This window comes from Myodes glareolus, chromosome 23, assembly GCF_982192425.1.
Source record: "Myodes glareolus chromosome 23, mMyoGla1.1, whole genome shotgun sequence".
Lineage (NCBI taxonomy): Eukaryota > Metazoa > Chordata > Mammalia > Rodentia > Cricetidae > Myodes > Myodes glareolus.
The window spans coordinates 46553207-46580178 of record NC_142048.1 but is presented as its reverse complement, the minus strand read 5'-3'; the positions used below and the strand labels follow the sequence as shown (position 1 = coordinate 46580178).

General features: G+C 50.4%; 1 protein-coding gene across 19 annotated transcripts in view; it reads left to right on the top strand.

The window, feature by feature from the left end:
- Positions 1 to 24529, top strand: part of Fgfr1 (fibroblast growth factor receptor 1) — a 54670-nt gene extending 30141 nt beyond the window's left edge. For 2 of the 19 annotated variants that reach the window (XM_087900987.1, XM_087900977.1), the window contains exons 3-19: positions 946 to 987; positions 7584 to 7850; positions 9577 to 9666; positions 9911 to 10083; positions 12832 to 12955; positions 14125 to 14315; positions 15361 to 15511; positions 18619 to 18822; positions 19827 to 19971; positions 20220 to 20341; positions 20749 to 20859; positions 21284 to 21474; positions 22087 to 22209; positions 22456 to 22526; positions 22849 to 22986; positions 23251 to 23356; positions 23456 to 24529. In XM_087900987.1, the coding sequence (XP_087757113.1) occupies positions 946 to 987; positions 7584 to 7850; positions 9577 to 9666; positions 9911 to 10083; positions 12832 to 12955; positions 14125 to 14315; positions 15361 to 15511; positions 18619 to 18822; positions 19827 to 19971; positions 20220 to 20341; positions 20749 to 20859; positions 21284 to 21474; positions 22087 to 22209; positions 22456 to 22526; positions 22849 to 22986; positions 23251 to 23356; positions 23456 to 23632 (2426 nt within the window). In that variant the 3' untranslated portion in view covers positions 23633 to 24529. Of the gene's footprint in view, positions 1 to 945; positions 988 to 7583; positions 7851 to 9576; positions 9667 to 9910; positions 10084 to 12831; positions 12956 to 14124; positions 14316 to 15360; positions 15512 to 16206; positions 16352 to 18618; positions 18823 to 19825; positions 19972 to 20219; positions 20342 to 20748; positions 20860 to 21283; positions 21475 to 22086; positions 22210 to 22455; positions 22527 to 22848; positions 22987 to 23250; positions 23357 to 23455 lie in introns of all 19 variants that reach the window. The other 17 variants (XM_087900980.1, XM_087900981.1, XM_087900978.1 and 14 more) reach the window with 17 other exon arrangements.
- The last annotated feature ends 2443 nt before the right edge of the window (positions 24530 to 26972 follow it).

Here is a 26972-nt window from a genome sequence, read left to right as displayed (position 1 = left end):
TCACGAACAGACATGGTTGTAGAGTGTCCCGTGCAACGCCCAAAAGGGCAGTGTGCCATGAGGCGGGTACACCGTATCCCCAGACCTGCTCAGTCGGTGGGGGGGGGTCCTTCAAGTTAAAAGCACTGGATTTTTTTGCTTGTTTGTTTTTGCTTTGTTTATTTTGAGATATGGGGGGCGGTCTCGGTATGTAGCCCTGGCTGCCCTTAAATGCACAGAGATCTGCTTGACTCTGCCTCCTGAGGGTTGGGATCTGAGCTGTGGTTGTGCATGTCTACACGCAGCAAGGTAAAAGCATCCTTTTTTGTCTTGTTGTAAGACGTGGTTTCTCTGTGCAGCCCAGGCTCTCCTGGACCTTGTTCTGTAGACCAGGCTGGCCTCCAACTCAGATCCTCCTGTTTCACCACCACCACCCGGCTGGTAAAGCGTTCTTAAGGTATTGTTATAAGCCGTGCCTATGAGGAAATGGGGGGAGGGAAGGAGAATAAGCCCAGATCAGCCAATTTAGAAACTCTTGCAAGAAACTCTTGGGACACCGGGGACCATTAGATGGCATCGCTGTTTTGAACTGTAAAATGGCTTTACCATTCTCTAACAGTCAAGGACTAGAAAGACATGGTGAAAGCAAGTTGTGTGTGGTAACTCATGCTATCCCATGGCTCCCGAGGCAAAGGCAGAAGGCTTGCCATAAATTTAAGGGCATTATGAGCTTCATGGTAAATGTAAGGCCAGCCTGTTCTGTCTCAGCAATAACAAAAACCCAAGGTAAACGAAAGGTGCGCTGGATCCTGGATAGATGTGTGTTCTGAAGGTCCAGGGCACTTGGGTTTGAGTCCCAGTTCTCCCACTTACTGCCTGGGAGGATTGTCCTAAATGAACCCCGTGTTTCCCACACCTCCATTCTCCTTCACTGCAATAAGGATACTAACAGTCCCTCTTCCGCAGGGTTGCTGTGGGGGCTTGATGAGGCAGCACACGATGACAACGGTACGTGGTATATGATACACTCCACAGCCATCCAATAGAGCGAGCACAACTGTGGTGGGATGTTTGGACACCGTGTGAACATGTATTGCTGTGATTGGTGCACTAAAGAGCCGAATGGCCAATAACGAGGCGGGAGGTGTAGGTGGGAGGGACTTCAGAGAGAGAGGGGAAGAGAAAGACTCAAGGAGTGTGGATGTCACTAGAGGCTTCGATGTCGAAAGGGTATGGGACAGAGGCCACCAAGCTGCGTGACAAAATGTGGGTTTATAGGGACAGGTTAAATTGAACTGTAAGAGCTAGTTGGGAAAAGGCCTAAGCTAAGGCCAGGCTTTCATTGTTAATATTAAGTCTCCACGTCGTTATTGGGGAGCCGGGAGTCCCACAAAAGGAAGTCCAGCTGTACACCGTGAACTCCATAGGCTGCTTGCAGATGAAATGACAGCCTGGAGAAAAGTGTGACTCCGTTGTGTGTGGGCATCTTGTTTGCACGGTTGTTTAAGTATCCCGAGATGGGACGCTTCACACAAGGTGAATGGCAATGTATTTTGCAAATACGTTGTCTAACCTCGTTAGAGTCACATGAAGATGTAGGCTTTGCATATGCATCGCCTTCAGCCCAAGTTGGTTTTTATAGAACCTAGGTTGGGGAAGGACGTGATATGTTTTTTATAAGTTTTTAAAATTGCATTTACTTATTTTTAATGGGGTCTGTGTGCACTTGTACATGTATGCCACGGTGCACGTGCGGCGGTCAGAAGGCAGCTTGTAGGAGTCCGTTCTCTCCACCACTCAAGTCCTGGAGGGGGAGCGCAAGCCAGGCTTTGACCAAATGAGCATCCTGCCGGCCCAGGAGGTGATATTTTAACATAGAATGCTTCTCCAGCTCTCTTTATTCACGTGGCATGAGTGTACTGCATTTATGGTCTCCACAGACAGGTGTGTCCCCAGGGATTTCTTTAATGGCTGTCTTCTATTGACCGCCGTACAAGCTGAAGTGTAATAAGATTTGTATGGATTTGGGCCTAGATAGGGCTCATGTCAGAAAACGGATGTAGAGTCAAGAGATCTGACTTAGGCCAGAATTACCTGCTACATGACTGGAACATTTCTGGCCCGCTCAGCCATAAGCAAAAATGCCACCCCTCTTGGCTTGTTGGGAAGTTACATAGCCAGAATATTTGATGAACAAATAGGAAGGGGGCAATAGGGTTTCATTCACATTCATTGATGTAAAAGCCCTATGAAAAAGATCTCCTTCCGGTGCCTTTTGAGTCCGAAGATGACTGAAGCGTGGTCCTCCCTTCTGCTCCTGGTCTGAGAAGCAGGATAGGGCCAGCACATCCTTTCCCTCCGTCTCAGGGAATACTGGCCCAGCCTGTTTTCGTGGGCTTTTTTCATCTGCATCAAACCTGTGTATCTCTGCCTGTCCTGGAACTCACTCTGTAGACCAAGTTGGCCTCAAACTCACAGAGATCTGCCCGCCTCTGCCTCCCAAGTGCTGGGATTAATGGTGTGCACCACCACCGCCTGGGTTTAGAAGACCTTTATGTTTGTTTGTTGTGTATATGTTAAGATCAGAGGACAACTTTCAAGAATTGGTTCTCTTCTGGTGGATTCTAAGGGTCAAACATGGGTCATTAGGTTTGGCAGGAAGTAAGTGCCTTTACCCTGAACTATCTGGCTGGTTGGTTAGTCCTGTACTTAATCTAAGTCACATTCTTCAAGAATTGGAATGCTGATTTCTAGTGGCTGAGCCTTCACCCTTTGTAGCCGGTTTAATAAAAGTAGCGGTTAGCTGCTCTCTCGTTGGCTGATAAACCTGCTCCAAGTAGGAGCAAGCTGCTCTCTCATTGGCTGATAAACCCTCTCCAAGTAGCAGTTAGCTGTTCTCTCATTGGCTGATAAACCTGCTTCATGTAACTTTAGCCTGTTGGTCTTGACTGAAAAAGTTCAGCTCACAGAAGCAAGAGAATGCCAGGTGTTGTTTGTCAGAGAAGGACATGAGTAAGGGCCACACCATTTTTAACAATTGGGTCGTTAGTGAACAGGGTCAAGGTTCAAGGTCAGGGCCCCTCTACAGGACAGTAACACAGGTAAATGTCCAGTTGGTTACCTTTCTGTCACCTCCTATGATAAATGACTTTGTCTCTGTTTTGTTTTGTTTTTTTGTTTTGTTTTGTTTTTTGTTTTTTTAAAGATTTATTTATTTATTATGTATACAACATTTCGTCCGTGTATGCCTGCATGCCAGAAGAGGGCGCCAGATCTCATTATAGATGGCTGTGAGCCACCATGTGGTTGCTGGGAATTGAACTCAGGACCTCTGGATGAACAGTCAGTGCTCTTTACCTCTGAGCCATCTCTCCAGCCCTTTGTCTCTGTTTTGTGAGAGCTTAACACATCTAAGGGCTCGGCTATCAACTTAAAAGGCCACCAATGCCCTACAGCCTCTTGGCTGATTTGTGAGTCCTCTAAAAGACCCATTTCTGTGTCCTGCCGTTAACTGATATGAAAACACTGTAAGAGTCAGTTCTGTTCCGGGTTACTTGCTAGTTCTTAGGAGACGGTATGGGTACTTGTCATCACTAGAGACGGTCCTTCCCGATGTCTTCCAGCTGTCCCTGGGATGTGATGAATCATACACCAAAACACTATTCCACCATTGAAAAGAAAGAAGTAGGCCAGGGCGGTGGTAGCACACGCCATTAATCCCAGCATTCAGGAGACAGAGGCGTGCCTGGTCTACATATCGAGTTCCAGGATAGCCAGGGCTACACAGAGAAACCCTGTCCCGGAAAACAAAACAAACATAATGAAAGGACTGGAGGAAGGGAAGAAGACAGACAGACAGACAGACTGATTGACTGAGACAAATACTATGACATAGGAGGTCCAGCTTGGTCTCCATAGTGAATGAATTCCAGGACAGCTAGGGCTATAAAAAGGCCAGGCAGGTGTCTATGGCTATGAATTTTCTTGCAGCAAGGAGATAAAATAGTCTAAAATTGGAATTTTGGGATGGTTTCCTAACTCTGAATATATAGTCAGTCCTCCATGTCTGTGGGTTCTGTGTTTGCTGATTCAGTAACTATGAATGGAGAACCTTTGGACGAAGGTTTTTTTGTCTGTACTGAATTAAATATGAAAACTTAAGCATTATCATGGACTAAACGCTGCTGGGATGTTCCTGGTGGTAGACTTTGCCTAATCTGAGTCAGGAGAACACAAGAGGTTTAGTTTGCTGTCAGCCAAAGTTCAATTCCTATGCAGGGGAAGATGCAGCCGTACCAAGACACAGCCAGGTTTGGGTCCAAGGCAGGGACATAGTTGGGTAGAGTGGGAAGACAGGTTGATAGGGACCGTGGAGGCCAAGAGGGTTTGGGTTTTACTTTATATCAAGGGTAAGTGTTTGATGGGGACAGCTGTAAGAGACTGTAAACCTGAGTGTGGGGATGGGGGAGTATGAACCCGACGTAAGAGGCTATCCCAAGATGGCTCTACGAATGGGAGAAGGCAACCTGCAAACAAGAAAGCTGGTTCCTGAAGGTTCTGTGGAGCACAGAGATGCGTGTCTTTTCCACGCTGGTCAGCACTGGCTGAAGTTTTGGCCCTGCAAAAGGGCAGGTTCCTTGGCTCCCTCCTTTAGGAACAATGCCTGTTGTCAATTTTTTTTCTTTTGCCAAGTTTCTTTGGGAACTACTTGTTGTCGCTGGGACCTGTGTGAGCAGGCTGTTGGACTGCTGAGCCTGAGAATTTTTGAGTTCACCGTTGACCAATGGCTGGTGCAGCTCCTGAGCATCAAAATATTTAATCACCATGACCCGCTCGAGGGAAATGAGATGGAATCAATAGGAGGAGCGTTTGCTGTCTTCCTTCAGGGTCAGCGCCGAGCAGTTTGTCTTCTTTTGGCAACCCCGTAAACCATTAAAAATGGAAGGAATAGTTCGACGCAGCTATTTTTAACCAGCTGTGTGCTTTGCTCTCCTGTGGTGCGTTCCTCAACCAGATACACTGAAATAAACATGTGTCTAGCCTGCCTGGTACCCAGACCCCTTTAAAGGAGTCTGACTTTCTCGGTGGCCCAGTATTTAGGAGAGAGTCCTCAGGTTCATCAACGACAACGTTTGAGCTCTTCGGGAGGAAAACCATGTGTAGCCCCCATGTACCTACAGTTTCTAGTGCACATCAGTAGAGCACTTCAGAAAGAGCCTTTCAGATGAGAAGGGAGATGCTGGGGCGATGGCTCGGTGGCTGAGGGAATCCAAGCTCAGAGGAGCCATCCCAGTTGGTTCCCACCACCCCTGTCAGGTGACTCACAACCCTGCATGACTCCAGCGTTAGGTAATCTGACGCCTCCGGCCCTCATAGGGACCCACACTCATGTGCACACGCCCACAGACAGACACAAACACATATTCATCGAGATGAGAAACAGTGCTGTAGCTCGGTGGCCCGTGCAGAGCACTGGGCGCCACCCCCAGCACTGCCAAAAAGTGTGGTTGAGGAAGTCACGCCACAGCGAGTTCGAGACACCCCGAGACTCCGTCTCAGAAAATAAAAGTCTGGGTGTAAACAGGTGTGCCGATACACACCCTTAACCTCAGCACTTGGGGTGAAGAAGAAGCAGGTGGATCTCTGAGTTCCAGGCCAGCCAGGGCTACAAAGACTCTGCCTTAAAAAAACGCCTGGATGTAGTAGCAGGTACTTAGAATCCCCAAATGACAGAGGCAGAAACAGGGTGATCTCAAGTTTGTAGTTAGTTGAGGATGGAGTTTAAAGGACAGAGGGATCCGGGAAGAAAGACAACAGGGAGATCCCAGGTCGTTGGATCCACAAGTATTTAATTGGGCAGCTCTTGGTGGCGACCCGTCCCGTCCTCTCACCAGATAGTGGTGAGAGCTGGATTCTAGGAGGAGGTACCTGCCAGTCTGAACACTGGTGAGAACCTAGAGAGAGGCAAAGCAGGGGCTGAGCTGTTTCAGAGTCCCAGGGACTTACGCCCCATTCCTCTTGAACCTAGGCAGGTGGCAGGCATGAGAGGCACAGTGCATTCGTGTTTTGTTTTGTTTTGTTTTGTTTTTGAGACAGGGTTTCTCTGCGTATCAGCCCTGGCTGTCCTGGAAATCACTTTGTAGACAAGGCTGGCCTCGAACTCACTGAGAACCACCTGCCTCTGCCTCCGGAGTGCTGGGATTAAAGGCGTGTACCACTATCACCTGGCTACCTCGTACATTTTTTCAGAGGAAGAGGCTAGTCGTGCATTTGAACATCCAAAAAGATCAGAAACTTCTCTGCTTCTTCCTTGGCAAAGGGATTTATCTGGCCAGTATGCCTGGCTGCTGGTAGTGCCAAGAATCTAGGTCTTCCTGGTGACTTGAGTGAGCCAGCTCACCCACAAGGGGGTGGGTGCTTTCTGTAGCATCGGGTCTTCAGGATAGTTCTAGCACTTCTGCCTAGGATGCCTAGGTGTGTATGTGTATGCGTGTGCGTATGTGTGTGTGTCTTAGCTACGTTTCTGTTCCTGCAAAGAGACTCTAGAACCAAGGCAGTTCATAGAAAGAAAGCATTTAGTTTGGGACTTGCTTACAGTTTCAGGTGAGTCAATGACCATCTAGGTGGGGAGCTTGACAGGAAGGCACAGCACCGGATCAGTAGCTGGGAGCTTACATGTTAAACACAAATTGGAGGGAGAGACTGGGCCTGACTTGGGCTTTGGAAACTTCAAAGCCCACTACCAGTGACACACCTTCCAAGGTCATGCCTCCAAATCCTTCCCAGTACAGTTCTGCCAACTAGGGATCAAACATTCAAATATATACGCATTTAGGGGGTCATTCTCATTCACACCACCACAGTGTGACCCTGTGTCTCTTGAGGAGGAAAGCGGGGTGCAGGAGAGTGTGCGTCCAGGCAGTGGATGAGAAAGGGTTTATGTGTGCCGTGTCTGCTGCCAGAGCAAATGCGCTGTTGTGGCAGCTGCAGGCCTTGGGCCTAACACCTGTTCTCTGGAGGCTCCCCTGAGCTGACCTCTCCTTGGCTGTCCCTCCCACATGAGCATCTGTGTTGCTAGAGGGCCGGGCCCCCACCCTCGCTGAGTCATGTGTACCCAGAGTCCTGGTCGAGCAAATGCCTGCTCTCATCTTGGGCGTAGGGGCTGCCCGGGGTGTGACGGGTTGGGTTTATCCACTAAGGGAAGAGGTAAAGCTGAGAGGGCTGAGAAGGAATGGGGTGTTTTGGTGGGAAGTGGCTATTCTTGGCAAAGAACTGAGTGGCATTTGGGGAAGGGGGCATTCCAGATACAGGAAAACCTTTCCCCCTTAGGATGGAGGAAGTTGAAACACTGCTTAATGCTGCTGCAGCTGCTTCCTAACTTCGACCTCTTTCTTCTTTGACTTATGGAGAAGTGGGGTGGAGGAGAAGAGCTGGGGGTCTCAGGTTGCCCATCATTTCCAGCGGGTACACAGTCCGGTCCCCAGCTCTGTGGCCTCCACTGAGGCCCGGACAGTGCAGTGCCCTGTGGCTCACCTAACTCCCTTTCTCTCTCCTCCTCCTTTCTCCACTTGGCTCTTCTTCCTGGCCCCTGTGGGTGGCTGCAGCTCAGCCCTGGGGAGCCCCAGTGGAGGTGGAGTCTCTCCTGGTCCACCCTGGCGACCTGCTACAGCTTCGCTGCCGGCTGCGGGACGATGTGCAGAGCATCAACTGGCTGCGGGACGGGGTGCAGCTGGCGGAGAGCAACCGCACCCGCATCACGGGGGAGGAGGTGGAGGTGCGGGATTCCATCCCCGCCGACTCTGGCCTCTACGCTTGCGTGACCAGCAGCCCCTCTGGCAGCGACACCACCTACTTCTCCGTCAATGTCTCAGGTTGGTAGCAAAGCCCTCACCGGGTCTACTCCTCCGACTTTATTTGCTGGTTTTTAAAAGGGAGGCCAGTTTCCTTCCCTTCTGTGATCCGCCCCTACTCTGCTTCAGAACTGCTGCCCACTAACACTGCTCCCTGCCCGCTGCGTGGCTTAGCTCTCAAGAGGTTGACCAGGTAGGGCTTGTGACCAGTGACCTGGGGCTGCTTAAGATCCTACCTTGATGCTTCGGGCTGTGAAGACCCTGTGATTTCCCCCACCACAGCACGCCCCGGTCATGCTAAGTGGGGCTCAGCCAGCTTCATCTTGTCAAGGCCTAGGGTTAGCGATTAGAACCTAAGAGCAGCGTACGGTGTGAGGTTCCTGCTGTGCTGGGAAGGACTCAGGTACCCTGCCATGTCCTAACTTTGTGGGAAATAACACACCTGTTGTCAAGCTCACGGAACATTATGAGTGTGGCCTGGCAAGCCTAGAGCTCTGTGGTTGGGACTATGCTTCCTCTAGAATGTGATTTTGACAAAACCAAGATCTGAGAAAGAAAAGGTGGAACTTCTGATGCCAAGAGATGGCTTGGTACCTTCCCCAGGTATCATTTAGAACTTGTCCCCAATTGAGGAACATGGTTCCCTAAACCCCAAGAGTGGCAGGGGGAGTAGAGAGACCTCTGGTGAAAGGATAGCAAGCCTTTTTTTTTTTGAGACAGGATCTCTCTACACAGCCCTGGCTGTCCTCGAACTCACAATATAGACCAGACCAGCTATAAACTCAGAGATATGCCTGCTTCTACCTCCCAAGTGCTGGGATTAAAAGTGTGCTCCACCATACCCCGTCTGTTTTTAAATGGGGCGCATCCCAGTTGGGGAGTGAAGGCAGTTATATCAGGCAATGGTGGTACACACCTTTAATCCCAGCACTCCAGAGGATCTCTGTGACTTTGAAACCAACTTGGTCTGCATCTCTACGTGTGAGAGATTTGTCTTTATCAATGATTAGAAAAAGGCAGCTCTGGGACTGGAGAGATGGCTCAGCTGTTAAGAGCCCTGATATTCTTGCAGGGGACCTGACTTTGGTTCTCAGCACACACCGTGTGCTCATAATTGCTGTAGCTTCAGTTCCTGGGGATCCCATACCATCTGGCCCCCTTGGGCTCCTGCATGTACATGGTGCATGCAGACTCACATACACCGAAATTACAAAGAAATCTTTGTGGGAAAGGAGAGAGAGAGAGAAAGAAAAGGTAGGCAGCTCCCAGCCCTCAGCAGTTCCGTACTAGAGGCTCCTGATGGCAGCCTGTTCATCGTAGGGTTTTTAGAAGTAGCTTCAAGGCCCAGAGTGTCTAGACCTCTATGGGTTTCTTAGTGGTTGATGTTCAAAGAACACCGATTCCTCAGCTGCTATTGTGGGTACCCAGGTGGTGCTGTTAGCTGAAAGGCCTTGATGTATGGGCTACAATTAAATAAATTTGGGGGGGAAAGTGCTAGCCTTGCTGGAGCTGTCCAGACTCCAGGCAGAAGGCAGTGCACTGGGCTGAGATGAGTCCTGGAGCGTGCGGTTCTTAAACAGAGACTGTCACTGAGACAAAATTTGGGGACATTGGGAGTCCTTATGGGATGGGTGGGTGTGTTGTCCGTGACTGCACTGAGCTGGTCCTGATGAGGCGGCTTCTGTTTGATGACAGTCTAGAGATGCCCAGAAGCGCCTCAGTGCCCACCTCCCCCTTCTCCTCACAGATGCGCTTCCCTCCTCGGAGGATGATGATGACGACGATGATTCCTCCTCGGAGGAGAAAGAAACAGACAACACCAAACCAAACCGTAGGCGTGAGACACTGTTTTCTACCTATTTACCGCCTTTGAGACATGGGATTTGAGACTTAGGGGAAAGGCCTGCCTGCCTGGGAGGAGAGAGGCTCAGAGGGCCTGTGGGCCATGGTGCCTGACTCCTGCCCGGCTAGACGGCCCGAGGTATTGAGCAGATAGATGAGGTGCGTGTGAGCCTGCTTGGGCCCTGGCGTCTGACCACTCCCGCTACCCTCATCTGCCCCCCTTGGCTTTTCTTGGACAGCTGTAGCTCCATACTGGACATCCCCAGAAAAGATGGAAAAGAAGCTGCATGCGGTGCCAGCTGCCAAGACGGTGAAGTTCAAATGCCCATCCAGCGGAACGCCCAATCCCACCTTGCGTTGGTTGAAAAACGGCAAAGAGTTCAAGCCTGACCACCGGATCGGAGGCTATAAGGTGCGTACGTGTGTGTTCATGTCCCCCCAAAATTCAGAAGACAGTGGACGGAGGGCCGTATAAGGTGCGTACGTGTGTGTTCATGTCCCCCAAAAATTCAGAAGACAGTGGACGGAGGGCCGGGATAGGAAACCTATATTAAATACCTTTATGATTTTGTTTTATGTTTTAGTTTTTGTGTGGGGGGGTGCATTCTAGACAGGGTTTCTCTGCTGTCTTTGAAGTCACTCTGTAGACCAGATTGGCCTTGAACTCAGAGATCCCCCCCCCTCCCCGCCTGCCTCTGCCTCTGCCTCCTGAGCTGAGCGCTAAGATTAAAGGCATGCCACCACTGCCCAACTTACTTCCCTTTTTAAAGGTGGGATTTTTTTTAAAAAAGTTTATTTTATATGTATCGATGATGGTTTCATCTGCATATATGTATGTGCACCACATGTGTGCCCGGTGCCTGCAAAGGGCCAAAGAAAGTATCAGATCCCCTGGAACTGCAGTGTTGTGATTTTATTAGTAGTATTAATTATTTTAAAAAGAGGAAAACTTGGAGGAGTCAGTTTTCTCCTTCAACTTTGTGGGTCTTGAAGAACAGACTCAGGCATCAGGCTTGGTGGCAGGTCCTCTACCCATTGAGCCTCCTCACCAGCCATCATTAGCTCCTCTCTCCCTCCCTCCTTTCTTTCTTTGGTTTTTGAGGCAGGGTCTCTCTCCTTGACCGGGAACCCACTATGTGGGCTGCCCCCAGACTCACAGAGATCTATCTGCCTCTGCCTCCTGAGTGTTAGGATTAAAGAAATGTATGTGCCACCCTACCTGGCCGTCTTAAAGGACCTTTCTCAGGACAGATTACTGGAAATGAAATTATCAGATAGAAGTGTGTAGGTATCTTCTAAATTGTCAGGGCCTGTAATCCACACTTCCCTTCCCATCCCTTGTCCTTCTGCACACTAAGCATTGAGTCACATCTTCAGCCCCCAAGCCCTAAAAGGGAAAACTAGTCACCTCCCCACAAGAGAACTTTAGAATAATAAACTCGCTAGACTTCTGCCAAGAAATACAGCGTGTGAAATTGTGTGGCTTATTGACACCATTAGGCACTTCCTATGCTGATAAGCTTCTTCCTGTCCTTCCAGGTCAAGTTCTTATCTATAGGAAGAACAGTTCAATGAGAATCTCTCCCTCAGAGATCTGAGTCTCCCCAAGTTTCCCAAATAGGTCTCATCTCCCCTAGACTCTCTTCGCGTTTCTTCTTGACTCTTTGGAGACTGTTTGTTCCCGATATACCCCAGGATAGGCCTGGAACACCTATTCTCCCGTCTTAGCGTCCTAAGTGCCACTATATATGGCTTGTATAAGAAAAAAAAAAAGCAGAGGGAGGGGCTGGCTGGAGAGACAGCTTAGTGGTTAAGCATATACCACTCTTCCAGAGGACTGAAGTCTGGGTCCCAGCAGACTCCAACCACTTCAGGCAACTCACAACCACTTCTAACTCCAGCTCCAGGGCTTCTGTGGCACCTACACTCACGTGGGCATATGCATGCACACATAGACACATTTAAAAGTAGGGATAGATCTTTTTCTTTCTTTGTACTTTTTATTATTTGTGGGTGGGTTGTTTGATTGCTTGTTTTGAGCCAGGGTTTTTCTGTGTAGCCCTGGCTGTTCTGGAACTTGCTCTATGTAGATCAGCCTGGAACTCAGAGATCACCCTGTTCTGCCTTCAGAATGCTAGGATTAAAGGTGGGCACCACTACTTCTACTACTACTACCACTACTCTTCTTCTTCTTCTTCTTCTTCTTCTTCTTCTTCTTCTTCTTCTTCTTCTTCTTCTTCTTCTTCTTCTTCTTCTTCTTCTTCTTCTTCTTCTTCCTCTTCTTCCTCTTCTTCCTCTTCTTCCTCTTCCTCTTCTTCCTCCCCCTCCTCTTCCTCCCTCTCCTCTTCCTCCTCCCCTCCTCCTCCTCCTCCTCCTCTTTCTCCTCCTCTTCCTCCTCCTCCTTCTCCGCCTCCTCCTCCTCCTCCTCCTTCTTTTTTAGAGAAAGGCTATGGGAAAGCTTTACCTTAACTTACCAAGCACTTACTATTTGCAAGTTACTATGCTTCAGCTAGGATAAGACAGCATTCTGGCCTGTGAAGATTTTGTAGCCTAATAAGAAGGCAAATGGCAGAGGGCAGCTGGGATGAACAGCTGTTCAGTGGTACATCGGTAGACAGGCAGAAGGAAGGTTGAGCACAGATCTGACTAGAGTCAACTAGAAGAAGAGATAGGGGGATTTTTTTGGTTTGTTTTGTTTGAATTGCATTTTCATTTGGTTTGTGTGCAAGCGGTGTGACAACATGCAGGAACTGGTTGTCTCTTTCTACCATGTGGGTCCTGTGAATCAAACTTGTCAGGCGTGGTGGCGAGTGCCTTCGTCCCCTGCTCCATCCTGCCAACCCTGAGGAGATAGCTTTGGAAACTCAGTGTCCAGAGTAGCAGGAAGGAGACTGGTGGACACGGAGAAGAGTCTCAGTGAATTTAGGAGAATTTGCCAAAGGCACGTTTGTCCAGATCATGGCTGCTCCTAAGTGCTGCTGTGAAGGTGTCCAGTGTTAGTTTAGATGGCATGGTGTGTACCAAGTGTGAATAGGCCAAGAACTAGTCCCTCTGTGCTTTGTTTTGGCTAACAATGCGGCACCAGCCACTTGCTGCCTGTTCTCCTCTGCGCCTTACCCCGGATGCTCAGTAAAGCCCTTGGGTTGTGTCTGCCCTACAGGTTCGTTATGCCACCTGGAGCATCATAATGGACTCTGTGGTGCCCTCTGACAAGGGCAACTACACCTGCATCGTGGAGAACGAGTATGGCAGCATCAACCACACCTACCAGCTTGATGTTGTTGGTAAGAAGGCCGAGGCTAAGGTGGCAAGAGTCAGTTGGAGGAAAAGGCAACCGTGGATTCTGAAGCCCTGGGGATGGAATCTGGTCATTTGGCACGATACTTCTCTCCTTGGACCTCACTTTTCCCTCCCTCATTCCTTCTCCTCCTTCCTTCCAATGTGAGATACAAATCAGAGTTCAGGTCCAGGCTGCTGTGGACCTCACTCTGAGCTTGAACTCATGGTGATCCTCCTGCTCCAACCTCAAGTGCTAGGATTACAGGCATGGGCCTGCCTTAAGCCTCACTTTTCTTTTCATCTTTCTTTTATTTTATTCATTCATTCATTCATTTGGGACAGGGCTTCTTTATTTATCCCTGGCTGTCCTGGAACTTGCCAAGTAGACCAGGCTAACCTTAAACTCACATAAAATCTCTCTACCTGCTCCACCTCTTGAATGCTGGGATTAAAGGCATGCACTACCATTCCTGGCTTGCCTTTTTTTTAAATTTTTTTTATTAATTCATTAAGCAACTGCTACTATTATGCTACATGTCTTGAAAGACATAGCTTGATGCGGTGCTGGGAACTGTGCCATAAAAGTAGCTTTTGCTTAATGAACACCGCTAACATACCAGGGTCTTTCATTCATTCACGCCCTGAACTTGGTCCTTTGTGTCCTTCCAGTAGAGACACAATCCGAGTAGCTATAGGCCACATGGAGGTGCAGAGGCCAAGGGCCTTTGAGTGTAGAATCCCAAGCATGTCTCCTCAGTGGCATTTCGGAAGACAAGAACAGTGTGTTGTTTGTCTCGGGGCTGTGATTGTAGAGGTTGTGGGTCTGCTGTTCCGAGGACTGTATGGGCCAGAGCCTCACAACCAGCACCTGCCTTGGCATTGTGGTAGTTCAGGAAGGAGATTGTGGTCTGGAAGATCCGGGGCGGGCCGAAGATACTGAAATCTGGGGGCGTGTCTCTGTTTAGACAAGAGATTTGGTTGTGCCTGAAAATGTGGGGGTAGGACTGGGGGAAATGGCATCCCTTCCCTCAAATCAGGCTCAAGGGGATAGAGTTTAGCAGAGGCACTGGGAATGATGCTGGAGAACCAAGGTAGACCCTATCTCTGCCAGCATCCCACCCAGGACCAGGCCATTGAAGGGTCTAACATATCCGTCCTCTCCCTTGCCTCGCAGAGCGATCCCCACACCGGCCCATCCTTCAGGCAGGGTTACCTGCCAACAAGACAGTGGCCCTGGGCAGCAACGTGGAGTTCATGTGTAAGGTGTACAGCGACCCACAGCCTCACATCCAGTGGCTGAAGCACATCGAGGTGAACGGGAGTAAGATTGGCCCGGACAACCTGCCGTACGTCCAGATCCTGAAGGTAATCTTAGCCTCATTCTTGGCCAGTGTGCTGGGAAGGTGACCAGGTGTCCCCTGGGGCTCAGTGCCTGCTGGGATTGAGGCTCAGCCTGACCCACAAGGTGCCTACGCCATCTTAGTAGGGATCCAGCCACAGGTTGGTGACAGCAGAAGGTGAGGGGGAGCTGGGTACAGAGGGCGGGGTGAGTGATAATAGTGGCTGGTTTCTAAAGAGCCTTGAGAGTGAGCCAGGGTCTCGGATCAATTACCTAAGGAAGGCATTGAGACTCTTGCTTGCTTGTGGCCGAACAGCACAGCCTTCCAACAAGTGTTTCCCAGTATCAGCCCTGCTTGCTTCCTAAGTTACAATCGTTTGGCGCACAAGGTAAACGATAAGGGTATTGCTCGAACATCTGGAAAAGTCAATGCCCTCTATAAATTCTGAGGCGTTTGAGGAGTAATGGCATTTTCTTCCTTTTTCCTCTCACTCCCAGACCCTCAGTGTCCCCGAATGCTCCATTAATCCAGGGAGGTAATTGGCTAAGTCTCCAGAGGATTTTGCGGCAGAAATAACCAGAAGTTAGATTTCATCTTCCCTCCCCTGCCTTGGTTGTCCTAGAGATTTACTGACTGTCCCTTTTCTTTGCCCCTGGTGCTGAGACTATTCTGGAAGACAGAGAGCCAGCTCTAGCTTTGGGCCTTGGAGATCCGACTCTGATTACAAGTCCCCACCCTGGCCTGGTAGAGGAAGTTTTATACATACAGAATATTTACTTTGGACCGTGACCCTTTCCCTCCCCTTCCTTTCTCTCATTTCCCCTTTTTTCCCTCTTTTCTTCTTTGTTTCCCTTCCCCCTTTCCCTTCTGTCCTGCGTCTAGCCCCTCCCTTTCCATCCACTCTTACTAGCGGTTTCATTTTGTCCCACTCAGAGGAGAAAGAAGATGGGAGGTCCCAGTGTCTCCCTTACCTTGGCTCCTTGGGCCTGACTGGAAGTTACCCCAGGAGCACAGTGTGGCCACATCTCAGTGTTTGCCCAACTGACTCGTGTGTCGTTGGTTTGTTCCAGCATTCGGGGATTAATAGCTCGGATGCGGAGGTGCTGACCCTGTTCAATGTGACAGAGGCCCAGAGCGGGGAATATGTGTGTAAGGTTTCCAATTATATTGGTGAAGCTAACCAGTCTGCGTGGCTCACTGTCACCAGACCTGTGGCAAAAGGTAATGTGGAGATGAACGGGACCCTATACCGGGTACTTGATTTAGGCCCCACACTGCTGGGGCAGGTTGGGAAGCCAGCACCAACTCCACCTTTCTCCTACTATGTTCTAATGCCCAGAGCCATGGAAAAATCCCTGGCTTGGGAGGTTGGTTTGGTTTGGTACTGTGTTGGTTTATCTGTGGCTCCCTTTGTGCCCTATGTGTTGTGTTCTCTTTCTCTCTCTCTCTCTCTCTCTCTCTCTCTCTCTCTCTCTCTCTCTGTGTGTGTGTGTGTGTGTTTGTGTGTGTGTGTGTGTGTGTCGGGGGAGACTGCCTTTCTTTCCCTGCCATCTGTCTGTCTGTACCCACTGACTCTCCTTACCTAAAACCAAACAGCCCCCCACCTGCCAGGTCCCATTTCTCCATGCTGCCCACCGCCCGCATGCTTGGCTGGGCCAGTGACTGCCAGCGTCTGGTGAAGGGTCGTAACCAGCCGTCTTCTCCTCAGGTCTGCAGGAGCGCCTCCCTCAGGGCCTCACTCTTTTCCTCTAACAGGTCTCGCTGCCTGGTGGTTTCTGCTGCCTTGTTGCAAAGGAGATGCTGGGGAGCATTTTCTTCCTCTGGTTTTGGTCCCCTTCTCTGTCCTCTTGGTGTGTCTGTCTCTCTGAGGTCTCATGTCCTGTGCTTGTCCATTTTGCTTCCGTTGTCTCTTCTAGACTGCTGGAGTTAATACCACCGACAAGGAAATGGAGGTGCTTCATTTACGAAATGTCTCCTTTGAGGATGCGGGGGAGTATACGTGCTTGGCGGGTAACTCTATCGGACTCTCCCATCACTCTGCATGGTTGACCGTTCTGGAAGGTATACACTGCACTGATCCTTTCCGGGTCCTGCTTTTGCCAGGAGAGCAGCGCATCCATTATAGGACCAGGGAGAGGCAGGAAGGGATGACTCCCGTTCTCCGTGCGCCCTTTTCTGCTCCAGCTTTGAGGCCTATGCAGGGGGTTTCTGAATTTGCAGGAAGCCATGGGGTAGCCTCCCCTGCCCATCTATGTCTGGCTCTCTCCCTGGTCACTGTAATGCATGCTTGAGCTCTGAATTTACCTTGCGACAGTGCTTTCCAGCGCAGGCTCCTTCCATCCTTGGGGATAGCATCTTCCTTCGTCCGCTTGGTACTGAGGTTTTGAATTATTGGGACTTCTTTAGCCGGTCTCAGGAGTGTCAAGAAAAGCCCTGGACCTCTTCTCCATGAACACAGGTTCTCAGCCAACAGGAGCTTACCGCTTCCATTGGGTGCTGCTGGCCCACTCTCCATTCCGCTGCCCTTTGACTGGCGTGCCGGGACAGCAGCAAACTTGAGCTACCTCGGGAAAGACCTGTCTTAGCCTAATGGTGCCCATTTGACCTCTCTGACTCATCCCTTCCCAAGTGGGGAGATCTGTGTCCCGTGTACCAGCCAGGAAGGAAGGAGCCTGCAGCCTTGCTGGGTGGTGGGTTGGTGACACAGGACCAGTATGGTTTTGCGTGCATGTGGCCTGCGTGCGGCTGTTCTGTGGCTGCTGCCTTGCGTTCCTTCTCTACTCCTCCCTTCCACCTTGCTTGCCCAGTAGCCACACACGCCACTGCTTGCAGAGAAGCATCTTTAGTAGTGTTCTCGCCCCTGCCTCTGTTGAGGCAATGCTTCTTGTGAGTCTTCATTTTCTGACACCGAGGGAAGAGACAAACAGCTCTTTCCCTGTCGCCAACTCCATCTCCTTGTTGGGCTGGAAGGACTCCCAGGGTGTCGCTTCCTCTTCAGCTGGCTAAGGTTTGAAAGGGGAGGACTGTAGGAAGAGGGCTGTATACATGCAGGGAAGAGGTTCCAGCAGACAGACCCTGTTTCTGCAGGGAAAGGTGGACCAACGGCAAGTGGGGATGAGTGTGTCTTAGTCAGGGTTACTACTGCTGCGTTGAAACACTATGACCAAAAGCAGCTTGGGAAAAGGAAAGGGTTTATTCAGCTTACACTTCCATATCACACTTCATCATCAAAGGCAGTCAGGGCAGAAACTTAAACAGGGCAGGAACCTGGAGACAGGAGCTGATGCAGAGGCCATGGAGGGTGCTGCTTACTGGCTTGCTCTTCATGGCTTGCTCAGCCTGCTTTCTTAGAAAACCCAGTACCACCAGCTCAAGGGTGGCACTGCCCACAGTGAACTGGGCCCTCCCACATTAATCACTAATAAGAAAGTGCCATGCAGGCTTACCCTCAGCCCACTTTTATGGAGGCATTTTCTCAGTTGAGCTTCCCGCCTTTCAGATGACTTTAGCCAGTGTCAAGTTGACGTAAAGCTAGCCAGGACAGTATGAATTCTATTCTTTTTTTCCTTTTTTTTTTCTTTTGATTTTTAGAGACAGGGTTTTACTGGATAGTCCTGGCTGTCTTGGAGCTCACTCTATAGCCCAGGCTGACCTCAGACTCCCAGAGATCCACCTACCTGCCTCTGCCTCCTGAATGCTGGGATTAAAGGCGTGCACCACCACCACCCAGCCTATGAGTGGATTTCTTAAGAACTGCCAAATACATGTTTTTTCATCTGGAGACATATTTAGATGTTAAATTTCTTTTGCCTGTGTTTTAGCCATTTGCAGGTCTGAACGAACAGAGGTATTTAGAGACACGGGATGGCTACCATGGGCATTCATTTGTCCTCACTCCGAGAGCCACTCTAGGCCTTGTACTTTGGGGACTCCCTGACCCCTTGGGCATAACAGCCCGTCTCTATATGATAGATACATGTGCACAGCATTGAGGTTCTGCAGGGGTCTCTGGGTGCCCATCTAGCCCAGTAGGGAGCTGCTGCAAAGTGACTCTGGAGTCAGTGAGTGTTGGACTTGTGGACAGCATAGTCTAGGCTTCATCCTCTATGGGTTTGAGTTTAAGGGTGTTTAAGGATGCCTCAGAGGTCCCAGGGTGTCTGGCCATTTTGATACCAGCATCCCAGCCTTTGCTGGGTTTTGCCTGGATCCTCCCCCGTTCCCTACAAGTTCCCATGGGGGAAAGGAGTAGGTGCTGGGTTTCTCATGGGGCATACCTCTCCTGGGCAAAGCACCCTTGATCTGCTGACACCCTCTCCACACTGACTCAGCCCTGGAAGAGAGGCCAGCCGTGATGACGTCACCACTCTACCTGGAGATCATCATCTATTGCACCGGGGCCTTCCTCATCTCCTGTATGGTGGGCTCCGTCATCATCTACAAGATGAAGAGCGGCACCAAGAAGAGTGACTTCCACAGCCAGATGGCTGTGCATAAGCTGGCCAAGAGCATCCCTCTGCGCAGACAGGTAACAGAAAGTAGATGGGGGATTTGCACGCCCACCACTGCCTGTCGCCTCTTTCTGGGCCTCCAGGGCCCGCTCTCTTTTCCCCAGCCCCCCCACCCCCCCGCTCTCTTTTCCCCAGCCCCCCCCCGCTCTCTTTTCCCCAGCCCCCCCCCGCTCTCTTTTCCCCAGCCCCCCTCCCCCCGCTCTCTTTTCCCCAGCCCCCCCCCCCTCTTTTCCCCAGCCCCCGGCTGTTCCTCACCTACCACGTTTGACTTTGTTCCGGCTTCTGAACCAGGCACATTGGGACATTGTAAACCATCTCTGGCTCCATGCCTGTCTACCCTGTACCCCTCTATCACATGGAGGGAGGAAATGGGTCAAAGAGTGTGGGTGTATGGACAAGTAACTGCACCTCAGAACACTGCTGGCCCAGAAAGGTGCCTTAGGGCACCTCTCCATAGTCTGAGGAAGAGTTTTTGCCAAGGGACAAGAAAAGACCTGTTGGATTAGAGAGATGGCTCAGAGGTTAAGAGCACCGGTTGTTCTTTCCAGAGGTCCTGAGTTCAATTTCCAGCACCTACATGGTGGCTCACAACCATCTGTAATGAGATCTGGTGCCATCCTCTATTGTGAAGGCATACGCGCAGGCAGAACACTATACATAGTAAATAAATAAAGCTTAAAAAACTTAAGAACTGTTGTGATATTATAAGACCCTAAGTTGGAAGAGGTATATTTGGCGTGCTCATTGAATAGATGAGTAAAATGGTCACCAGTATAGCCCTGATTAGCCAGTAGACCAAGCTGACCTCGCATTCAGAGGCCTGCTTGCCTCTGCCTCCCTGAGGTTAAAGGTGTGTGCCACACTGCCTGAGTGCTGGGATTCAGAAAGACTTTTTGATGGTAGAAATTACTCAGTCATATAGGAGCAAATCTGTGCTACGGGCAGAGAAAACTGGGGGTTTGGAAGGAGTCTGTGCTACCCCTTCCCTCTCGCCTTGCTAGAAGGGTGACCCCACTCTCTCTTACAGGTGTCAGCAGACTCCAGTGCCTCCATGAACTCTGGGGTTCTCCTGGTTCGGCCTTCACGACTCTCCTCCAGTGGGACCCCTATGTTAGCTGGAGTCTCTGAGTATGAGCTTCCTGAAGACCCCCGCTGGGAACTGCCGAGAGATAGGTAAGGGGCTGTGGCTTTCGACCGAGGACCCCACGCTTGCCCTCGCTGTAGGAATTGTGTGTGCTGAGACCTTGTAGGTAGCGAATATACAAAAGTACACGAGATGCCTCTAGGAATAGCCGTATCCCCGCTCTTGGCTGGGTGAAATGCCAGGAGAAAGGGGGCTGAACTGACCTTTATCAGCCCTGACTGTCTCACTGTCGTCTGTCCAGCCCTGACTGACTGTCACTCTCTGTTTCTGCCTCAAGACTGGTCTTAGGCAAACCTCTTGGAGAGGGCTGCTTTGGGCAAGTGGTATTGGCAGAGGCCATCGGGCTGGATAAGGACAAACCCAACCGCGTGACCAAAGTGGCTGTGAAGATGTTGAAGTGTGAGTGACGTTCCTATTTCTCTTTCCTTTCTCAGCAAACTAGGTCTGGACCAAATAGAATACATCTTACGATGCTATCATTGCTCACAGCTGCTACGCTGCCTGAGGGGCTAATCTGGGACTAGAGGGGGATAACACACCCCAAGTCTTTAAATCTTATCTTGCTTCTTCATGTCGACCTGGGTTCAGGTGCCCATCGCAGTCCTATAACTGGCTTTTTTTTTTTTTCCTCGTGGCCTCTCCAGCCACATTCAATACCACATGGTAGTGGCGACTCCAGGATGGGAAATGGGAGGTGAGAAGCAAGTCCTGGAGGAAAGGGGTCCCTCCAGGATCTGCTTCCCCCACCCCAGCCCTTAGCTGTGCTTCCCACCTCCCTCACACCACTCTCTGGTTTGTATGTGAAGCCGACGCAACAGAGAAGGACCTGTCAGACCTGATCTCGGAGATGGAGATGATGAAAATGATCGGGAAACACAAGAATATCATCAATCTGCTGGGGGCATGCACACAGGACGGTAGGCCGCTCCTGGGGCAGCTCCCCGCTCCGGCATCCGCTGAGAAACTGGCTTAGCAGGGGGTTTAATGTGTTTCTCAGGGGCTGGGCTGGGCCGACTGGCATCCATCCAGGAATTCTTACTGACACCTAGATTCAGTGTGTGAATAGGAACAAGGGTGTTATTGGCGTCTATAATAGGGTTCTTGCCCTCAGCGTGGCTTGGGAACCTTCTGGACTCCACTAGGAAGAATTCTTTTTCAGACTTTCTATGCGGAGAATGACTTTTTCCCTGCGCCCCAAGCGGAGGAGGCAGGAAAGGGAGTTTAGATGAGGCGTGGGACACAGTGGGCTGTGACACTAGAAGGGGGGGGGGGTCTTCCGTGAGGTGTAGCCCACTTGCTGACCTCTTGCCTGACCTGTGGCCCCTGTCTTTGTGCGCTCAGGGCCTCTTTATGTCATCGTGGAATACGCCTCCAAAGGCAACCTTCGGGAGTATCTGCAGGCCCGGCGGCCTCCTGGGCTGGAATATTGCTACAACCCCAGTCATAACCCCGAGGAACAGCTGTCCTCCAAAGATCTGGTATCCTGTGCCTATCAGGTGGCCCGGGGCATGGAGTATCTTGCCTCTAAGAAGGTAGGAAGCCTGATAGTGCCCCTCCCCGCAAACAGCAGGGTGGGACTGAAGCCCCCTAGTGCTCCCATCAGTGACTGCACAGTCCATGCTGACCTTGAGCTCACCTTCTGTGTCAGTCCCTCTGGTGCTGGGATGCTAACGTTGCTAACTGCTAATGTGCACTGCTGTACCCGGCTCCAGCTTACAACTGTTAATCCGCTAGAGTTGGGTTCACAAAGCCCTTGTGTTTCATTAGGTTCTCAGAGAACCTGAGTTGGGAAAGCCCTGCACACACACACACCTCCACAGACTGAGCATGGGCCTAAACATTCTGTTTTGGGGGTACAATTCCCAAAGCCAGAGGTTGGGATCAAGAGAGAAGGGCATAAAGGAGAGCTTGCTAAAGGAGTTGAGAAGACTGCAGCTGAAGGTATCTGGAATTAAAGACTGTTTAGGGGGGTTGTCTAGAGAGTATGGGGGTGTCTAGAGGGTGTGATGGGGTGTGGGCAGACCTGTGAGGTAAAGTGGTCTGCCGCCTACTGTACAGTAAGCGCCAGAGTAGAGGGGCTAGGTGGCTGTGTGGCAAAGCATGGTTCCAGGTTGTCACCCCCTCTCGTCCTTCCCTCTGTTTAGTGCATCCACCGAGACCTGGCTGCTAGGAACGTCCTGGTGACAGAGGACAATGTAATGAAGATCGCAGACTTTGGCCTAGCCCGAGACATTCACCACATCGACTACTATAAAAAAACCACCAATGTAAGTTTCTTGCTGGGTATCGCCACGCCACCAGGCTTTTGCTGTCCCTTCTGCTGTACGCACGTGGGGTTGTGTGTGAGCTAAGAAAGGGGGCTGTAGGATGGGCGGAAGATGTGCCCTCCGTGCCCTGGGCCCCACCTGCCCATGCCCTGCTTGTCCCCGCACTGCCCTGATCCATCGTTGTCAATGCATCCCCTGAGTCCTCTGTGTCATTCCCCCCTCCCCCACGCACACTGCTGCTTGCAGGGCCGGCTGCCTGTGAAGTGGATGGCACCTGAGGCATTGTTTGACCGGATCTACACCCACCAGAGTGACGTGTAAGTTTGAAATACACAATTACGTGGGATGTGTTGGGGAAAGCATACTAGCGGTCCTGCATCTCTGGACCCGTGAGACTCTCCATCACTGAGAGTGGGCGATAAAAGCGTGGTCTTGTCCCTTGAACGTGTTCCAGCTTTCTTTGCTGCCCGCCCCCCTTGTCTCCTGTGCCCTGCCCCCTGCACTTCAGGGCTGTGTCGGGGCAGGAGAGGTTCAAGATGAGCAGCTGCTATGCTGACTTCTCAAGAAGACATGGGAAGGGACCCCTCGGGCAGCCAAGCCCTGTGCTGTGAGTCACAGTGGCACCATGCTCTCCTATAGGTGGTCTTTTGGGGTACTCTTGTGGGAAATCTTCACTCTGGGCGGCTCCCCATACCCTGGTGTGCCTGTGGAAGAACTTTTCAAGCTGCTGAAGGAGGGTCATCGAATGGACAAGCCCACTAACTGTACTAATGAACTGTAAGCGTGAATTGGGGGAAGGCTGAGGGAGGGGCTGTTGGTAGTCAGCGCTGTTTGAGTCCACCGTTGGCGATCTCGGTCGGATGTTGGAGCAGATGAGGTCCCTTAGGTAGTGGCTCATGGGAGGTTCCCGATGTCCTCGGGCTCTGAAGGAAGTGGGAGCGTGGTGGGCAGGTGATGGGAGTTGTCATTATGAGGAAGTAGCCCCCCGGTCATCCCTCTCTGCTGTGGTCCTCCCTCTCTGACCTGCCCATCCTGTGTCAGGTACATGATGATGCGGGATTGCTGGCACGCAGTGCCCTCTCAGAGACCCACTTTCAAACAGCTGGTGGAAGACCTGGACCGCATTGTGGCCTTGACCTCCAACCAGGTAGAGCCGGACCTTGGGGCATCATCGCGTGCGTAGGCACCTAAGGGCACACTGCCATGGGAAGGTCTGTGTTCCACCAACCCTCTCCTCCCCTCGCAGGAGTATCTGGACCTGTCCATGCCGCTGGACCAGTACTCTCCCAGCTTTCCCGACACGCGGAGTTCTACCTGCTCTTCGGGGGAGGACTCTGTCTTCTCTCATGAGCCGTTACCTGAAGAACCTTGTCTGCCCCGACACCCGACCCAGCTTGCCAATGGTGGACTCAAACGGCGCTGACTGCCAACCCTCCCCGGCCTTTCACCAGTTCCGTCATCACCTGTGTCCCTCATCTGTAATCCCCTGCTGGATACGCTGCCTTTCCCTTCTCCCTTGCTGCTGGCAAGAGCCAGTGTGTAACTGAGGCCTTCCCGTGTGGCCTATCCTATCATCACCCCCCAAGAGCTCTCTCTTCCTCTTCTCAACCTGCTGTGTGGGAGAGGAGCCAAGAGGCAGGTACTGGCCGGTAGCCACTTCCTCCTTCCTAGGTGTTGGACCAAGACCCACCCTGCTGCTTGGCGTTCCTTGGAGGCCTGGGGAGCAGAAGCAAGTGGAACAGGCCTGCAAGCAAGAGCTCACTGAGTCTTCTGGTTGACCCACTAGCCTCCTGTGTTCTGGTGGCAGCAGCCTTGGGGCTTCTGAAGCAGTGGGGTTTGTTTCTGTTCAGGCCTTCACTGAAAGCAACCTCTGCCCCAGATGGGTGGTACCAGGGGCTTCTTAATTCCAATACTAATTTGCTTTGCTGACCAAATACCTGGTACCAGAAGACGGTGAGGCAGAGATTGGGAGCAGTGATGTGACCCTGGGGCTGAGCCCTAGACTCGGGGCTCTTTGTACATAGCTATGAAGAAAACACAAAGTGTATAAATCTGAGTATATATTTACATGTCTTTTTAAAAGGGTCGTTACTAGAGATTTACCCATTGGGTGAGATGCTCCTGGTGGCTGGGAGGCATCCGTTGCTATATATTAAAAACAAAAAACAAAACGAAAAAAAAAAACAACAAAAAAAAAGAAAATGTTTTTTAAAAGGTCATATATTTTTTGCTACTTTTGCTGTTTTATTTTTTTAAATTATGTTTTAAACCTATTTTCAGTTTAGGTCCCTCAATAAAAATTGCTGCTGCTTCATTTTTATCCTGGGCGTGTGAAAAGGGAGCAGATGCCCCCTGAAAAGGAGGGAGACAGGGACTAAGGGGCCATGAGCTGTTGGCACTGTGTGCTTTCTATATTTCCCTGTGACCTCCCAGCCAACCCTTCTATCTCTGATGCTTTGGGAAAGGCGGGGGTAAGAAGACCAAAATACTGAGGGCAGAGAACCGAGACTACAAGCTTGTTTCCTCCGACCGTGGATTGTTTTCTACGAGGGGGATGAGACCAGCCAACGGGCAGAGCGAACGAACTAACCGTCCAGAAACTCACCCCAAACCCTGTGTGGGTAGAAAAAATGTCACCCAAAGCTAATCTTGTCCTTCCCAGTCTACTCTCTGTTTTTCTCTCCTGGGTCCCTGTTACCAGATTGTGTTTGTTGGGACTGTCCCTGATCTTTGCTTCCTTAAAGTTTTTTTTTTTTCCTCTACAAACTCCACCCATCCCTCGGGGAAGGGAAACACAATCTCTTTGGTTTGGGTCAGCTTGGTGACTTACTCCTGCCACCTGCTGGTGGCTTTTGTTCTCCTCAAGTGGTTCCTTGGCACCTTATTCAAACCGGCGGGACGCTATCCTTAGTGATCATTGGTGGGTCACTGCCGAATACAAACCCGTTCAGTATGCTTTCATCCTGTAGTAGGGCTGCTGCTTTAAATACATTCTGAGCTGGGCAGTTTGGTAGCTGTGGTTTTGGTCATCATCATAGAGTTCTTATCATTGTTTCTCTCTGTAAACATGTAACTGTCAGAATATTACAAGTGGGTTTTTTTTGAGGGGGGGGCGGTAATGCAGAAAGAAGGCGTAATTCGGCGAAGAGGGCCAGGGGGTAAATTTCAGCTCAGACTCATTTTCCTTGTTAAAATTGTGAGCATAATTTCTGCCTCAGCTCTATTTGACTCAATGTTCTGTGATTGGATGGGAGATTCTACAAAGGGCTTTTGGATGACTCAAAGAAAGGTGCTAGGAGCTATCAGCACTGAGGTCCTTGCTGTTACTATTCAAATTGCCCACAAATATTCCCCCGAGGCAGGGATGGCTATCAAATAAAAGATAGTGAAATTGACCTGAGAGAAAATGAAATGGCTATTTTACTTCGATGACCAGATCGAGTCTCCTGGGAAAGGGAACCCAGCTTGTATAATGAAGATGTGCTGTCAAAGTATCGCATCTGTCTGGTTTCCCGAGGGTTAAAATATGGCTGAGGCGTCAATCAATACTGCCTTTCCATCTTTTCTAATTGCCACAGGCTAGAGATCATCAGTCCCTTGGCTCTGCTAATGTAATATATTGATTTCAGGTAAGTAAGATTGAACACAGATGAAGTAGGAAATCTGCCTTAATGGTAATCAAGTCTATCAGCTGCCACTGGGTGGAGCCAGCAAGCTATAATCCTCCTCCCTATCCCCCCCCCCCCCCCACACACACACAGTATTAGGTCATAGGCCAGTTTGCTCTGAAGTTACAGACCTACCTGCCAGTGGGAACCTTTGGCCAGGGTTTAGCATTTTAAAGCTCTGAACATGACCAATATGGCAGAATTAGACCTGATACAAGTGCAGGGTAATACTATTAAATGCCACCAACAACTATTACGGCAGAATTCTGCATAGATGTAGCCGTGACTAATGTCACTCCAGGTGCGTGTTAGAGAGGGTCTAAAATTATACCCAGTGAGATTATTAGTAGCTGGTGGAGCCAAGAAACCTACAGCTGTAGGAGGGCAGAGAACAGTGAGGGGGAAAGAAAAGAAGTCTTTGAAGCAATATGGCCTTCCAGCCACTCAGCTGGTAGGAACCAAGAAGGGAGATGACCAGTCAGAGCCCTAAGGTCCTGGTGGCGCACGCCTTTAATCCCAGCACTCAAGAGTGCAGAAGCAAGCAAATCTGAGTTTGTAGGCCAGCCTAGTCTACATTGTGAGTTCAAGTCCTGCTAAGAATGCACAGTGAGACCCTGTCTAAAAGAAAATTAAACAAGAACACTGGAGTTATAAAGGGCTCTGGAACCAGGTCCCTCATTGGGCATGTGATAGCGTTCAGAATTGTCTTCACCATACTGCTCCCCAGATGCATGCGTGATCTGTGAAAAGTGCATTTAAAGACCGTGCTGCCAACCAGTGGCGTGCTGGAGCTGCCTCTCAGAGGCTGGTTATGTGCTTCTTAGCATTGGAATTATCCATGGGGATGGCCTGCCATCCTTGGGATCTGCAACTGTGGTTATTAATCAGTGGCCAGAGCACTACCAGTGAGGTTTCAGCCTGGGGTGGCCAAGTACCCCAAGTGCTGTACACAGAAACACTGATGTCATTTGTGAAAATGGGTAGAGAGATGTGTCGAGTATCTTACTAGCCTAGAAGGTAGCAAAAAGGTAAAGCTACATAGTAAATTCCAGACCAGTTTGGGCTACATGAAACTGTCTTTAAAAAAAAAAAAAT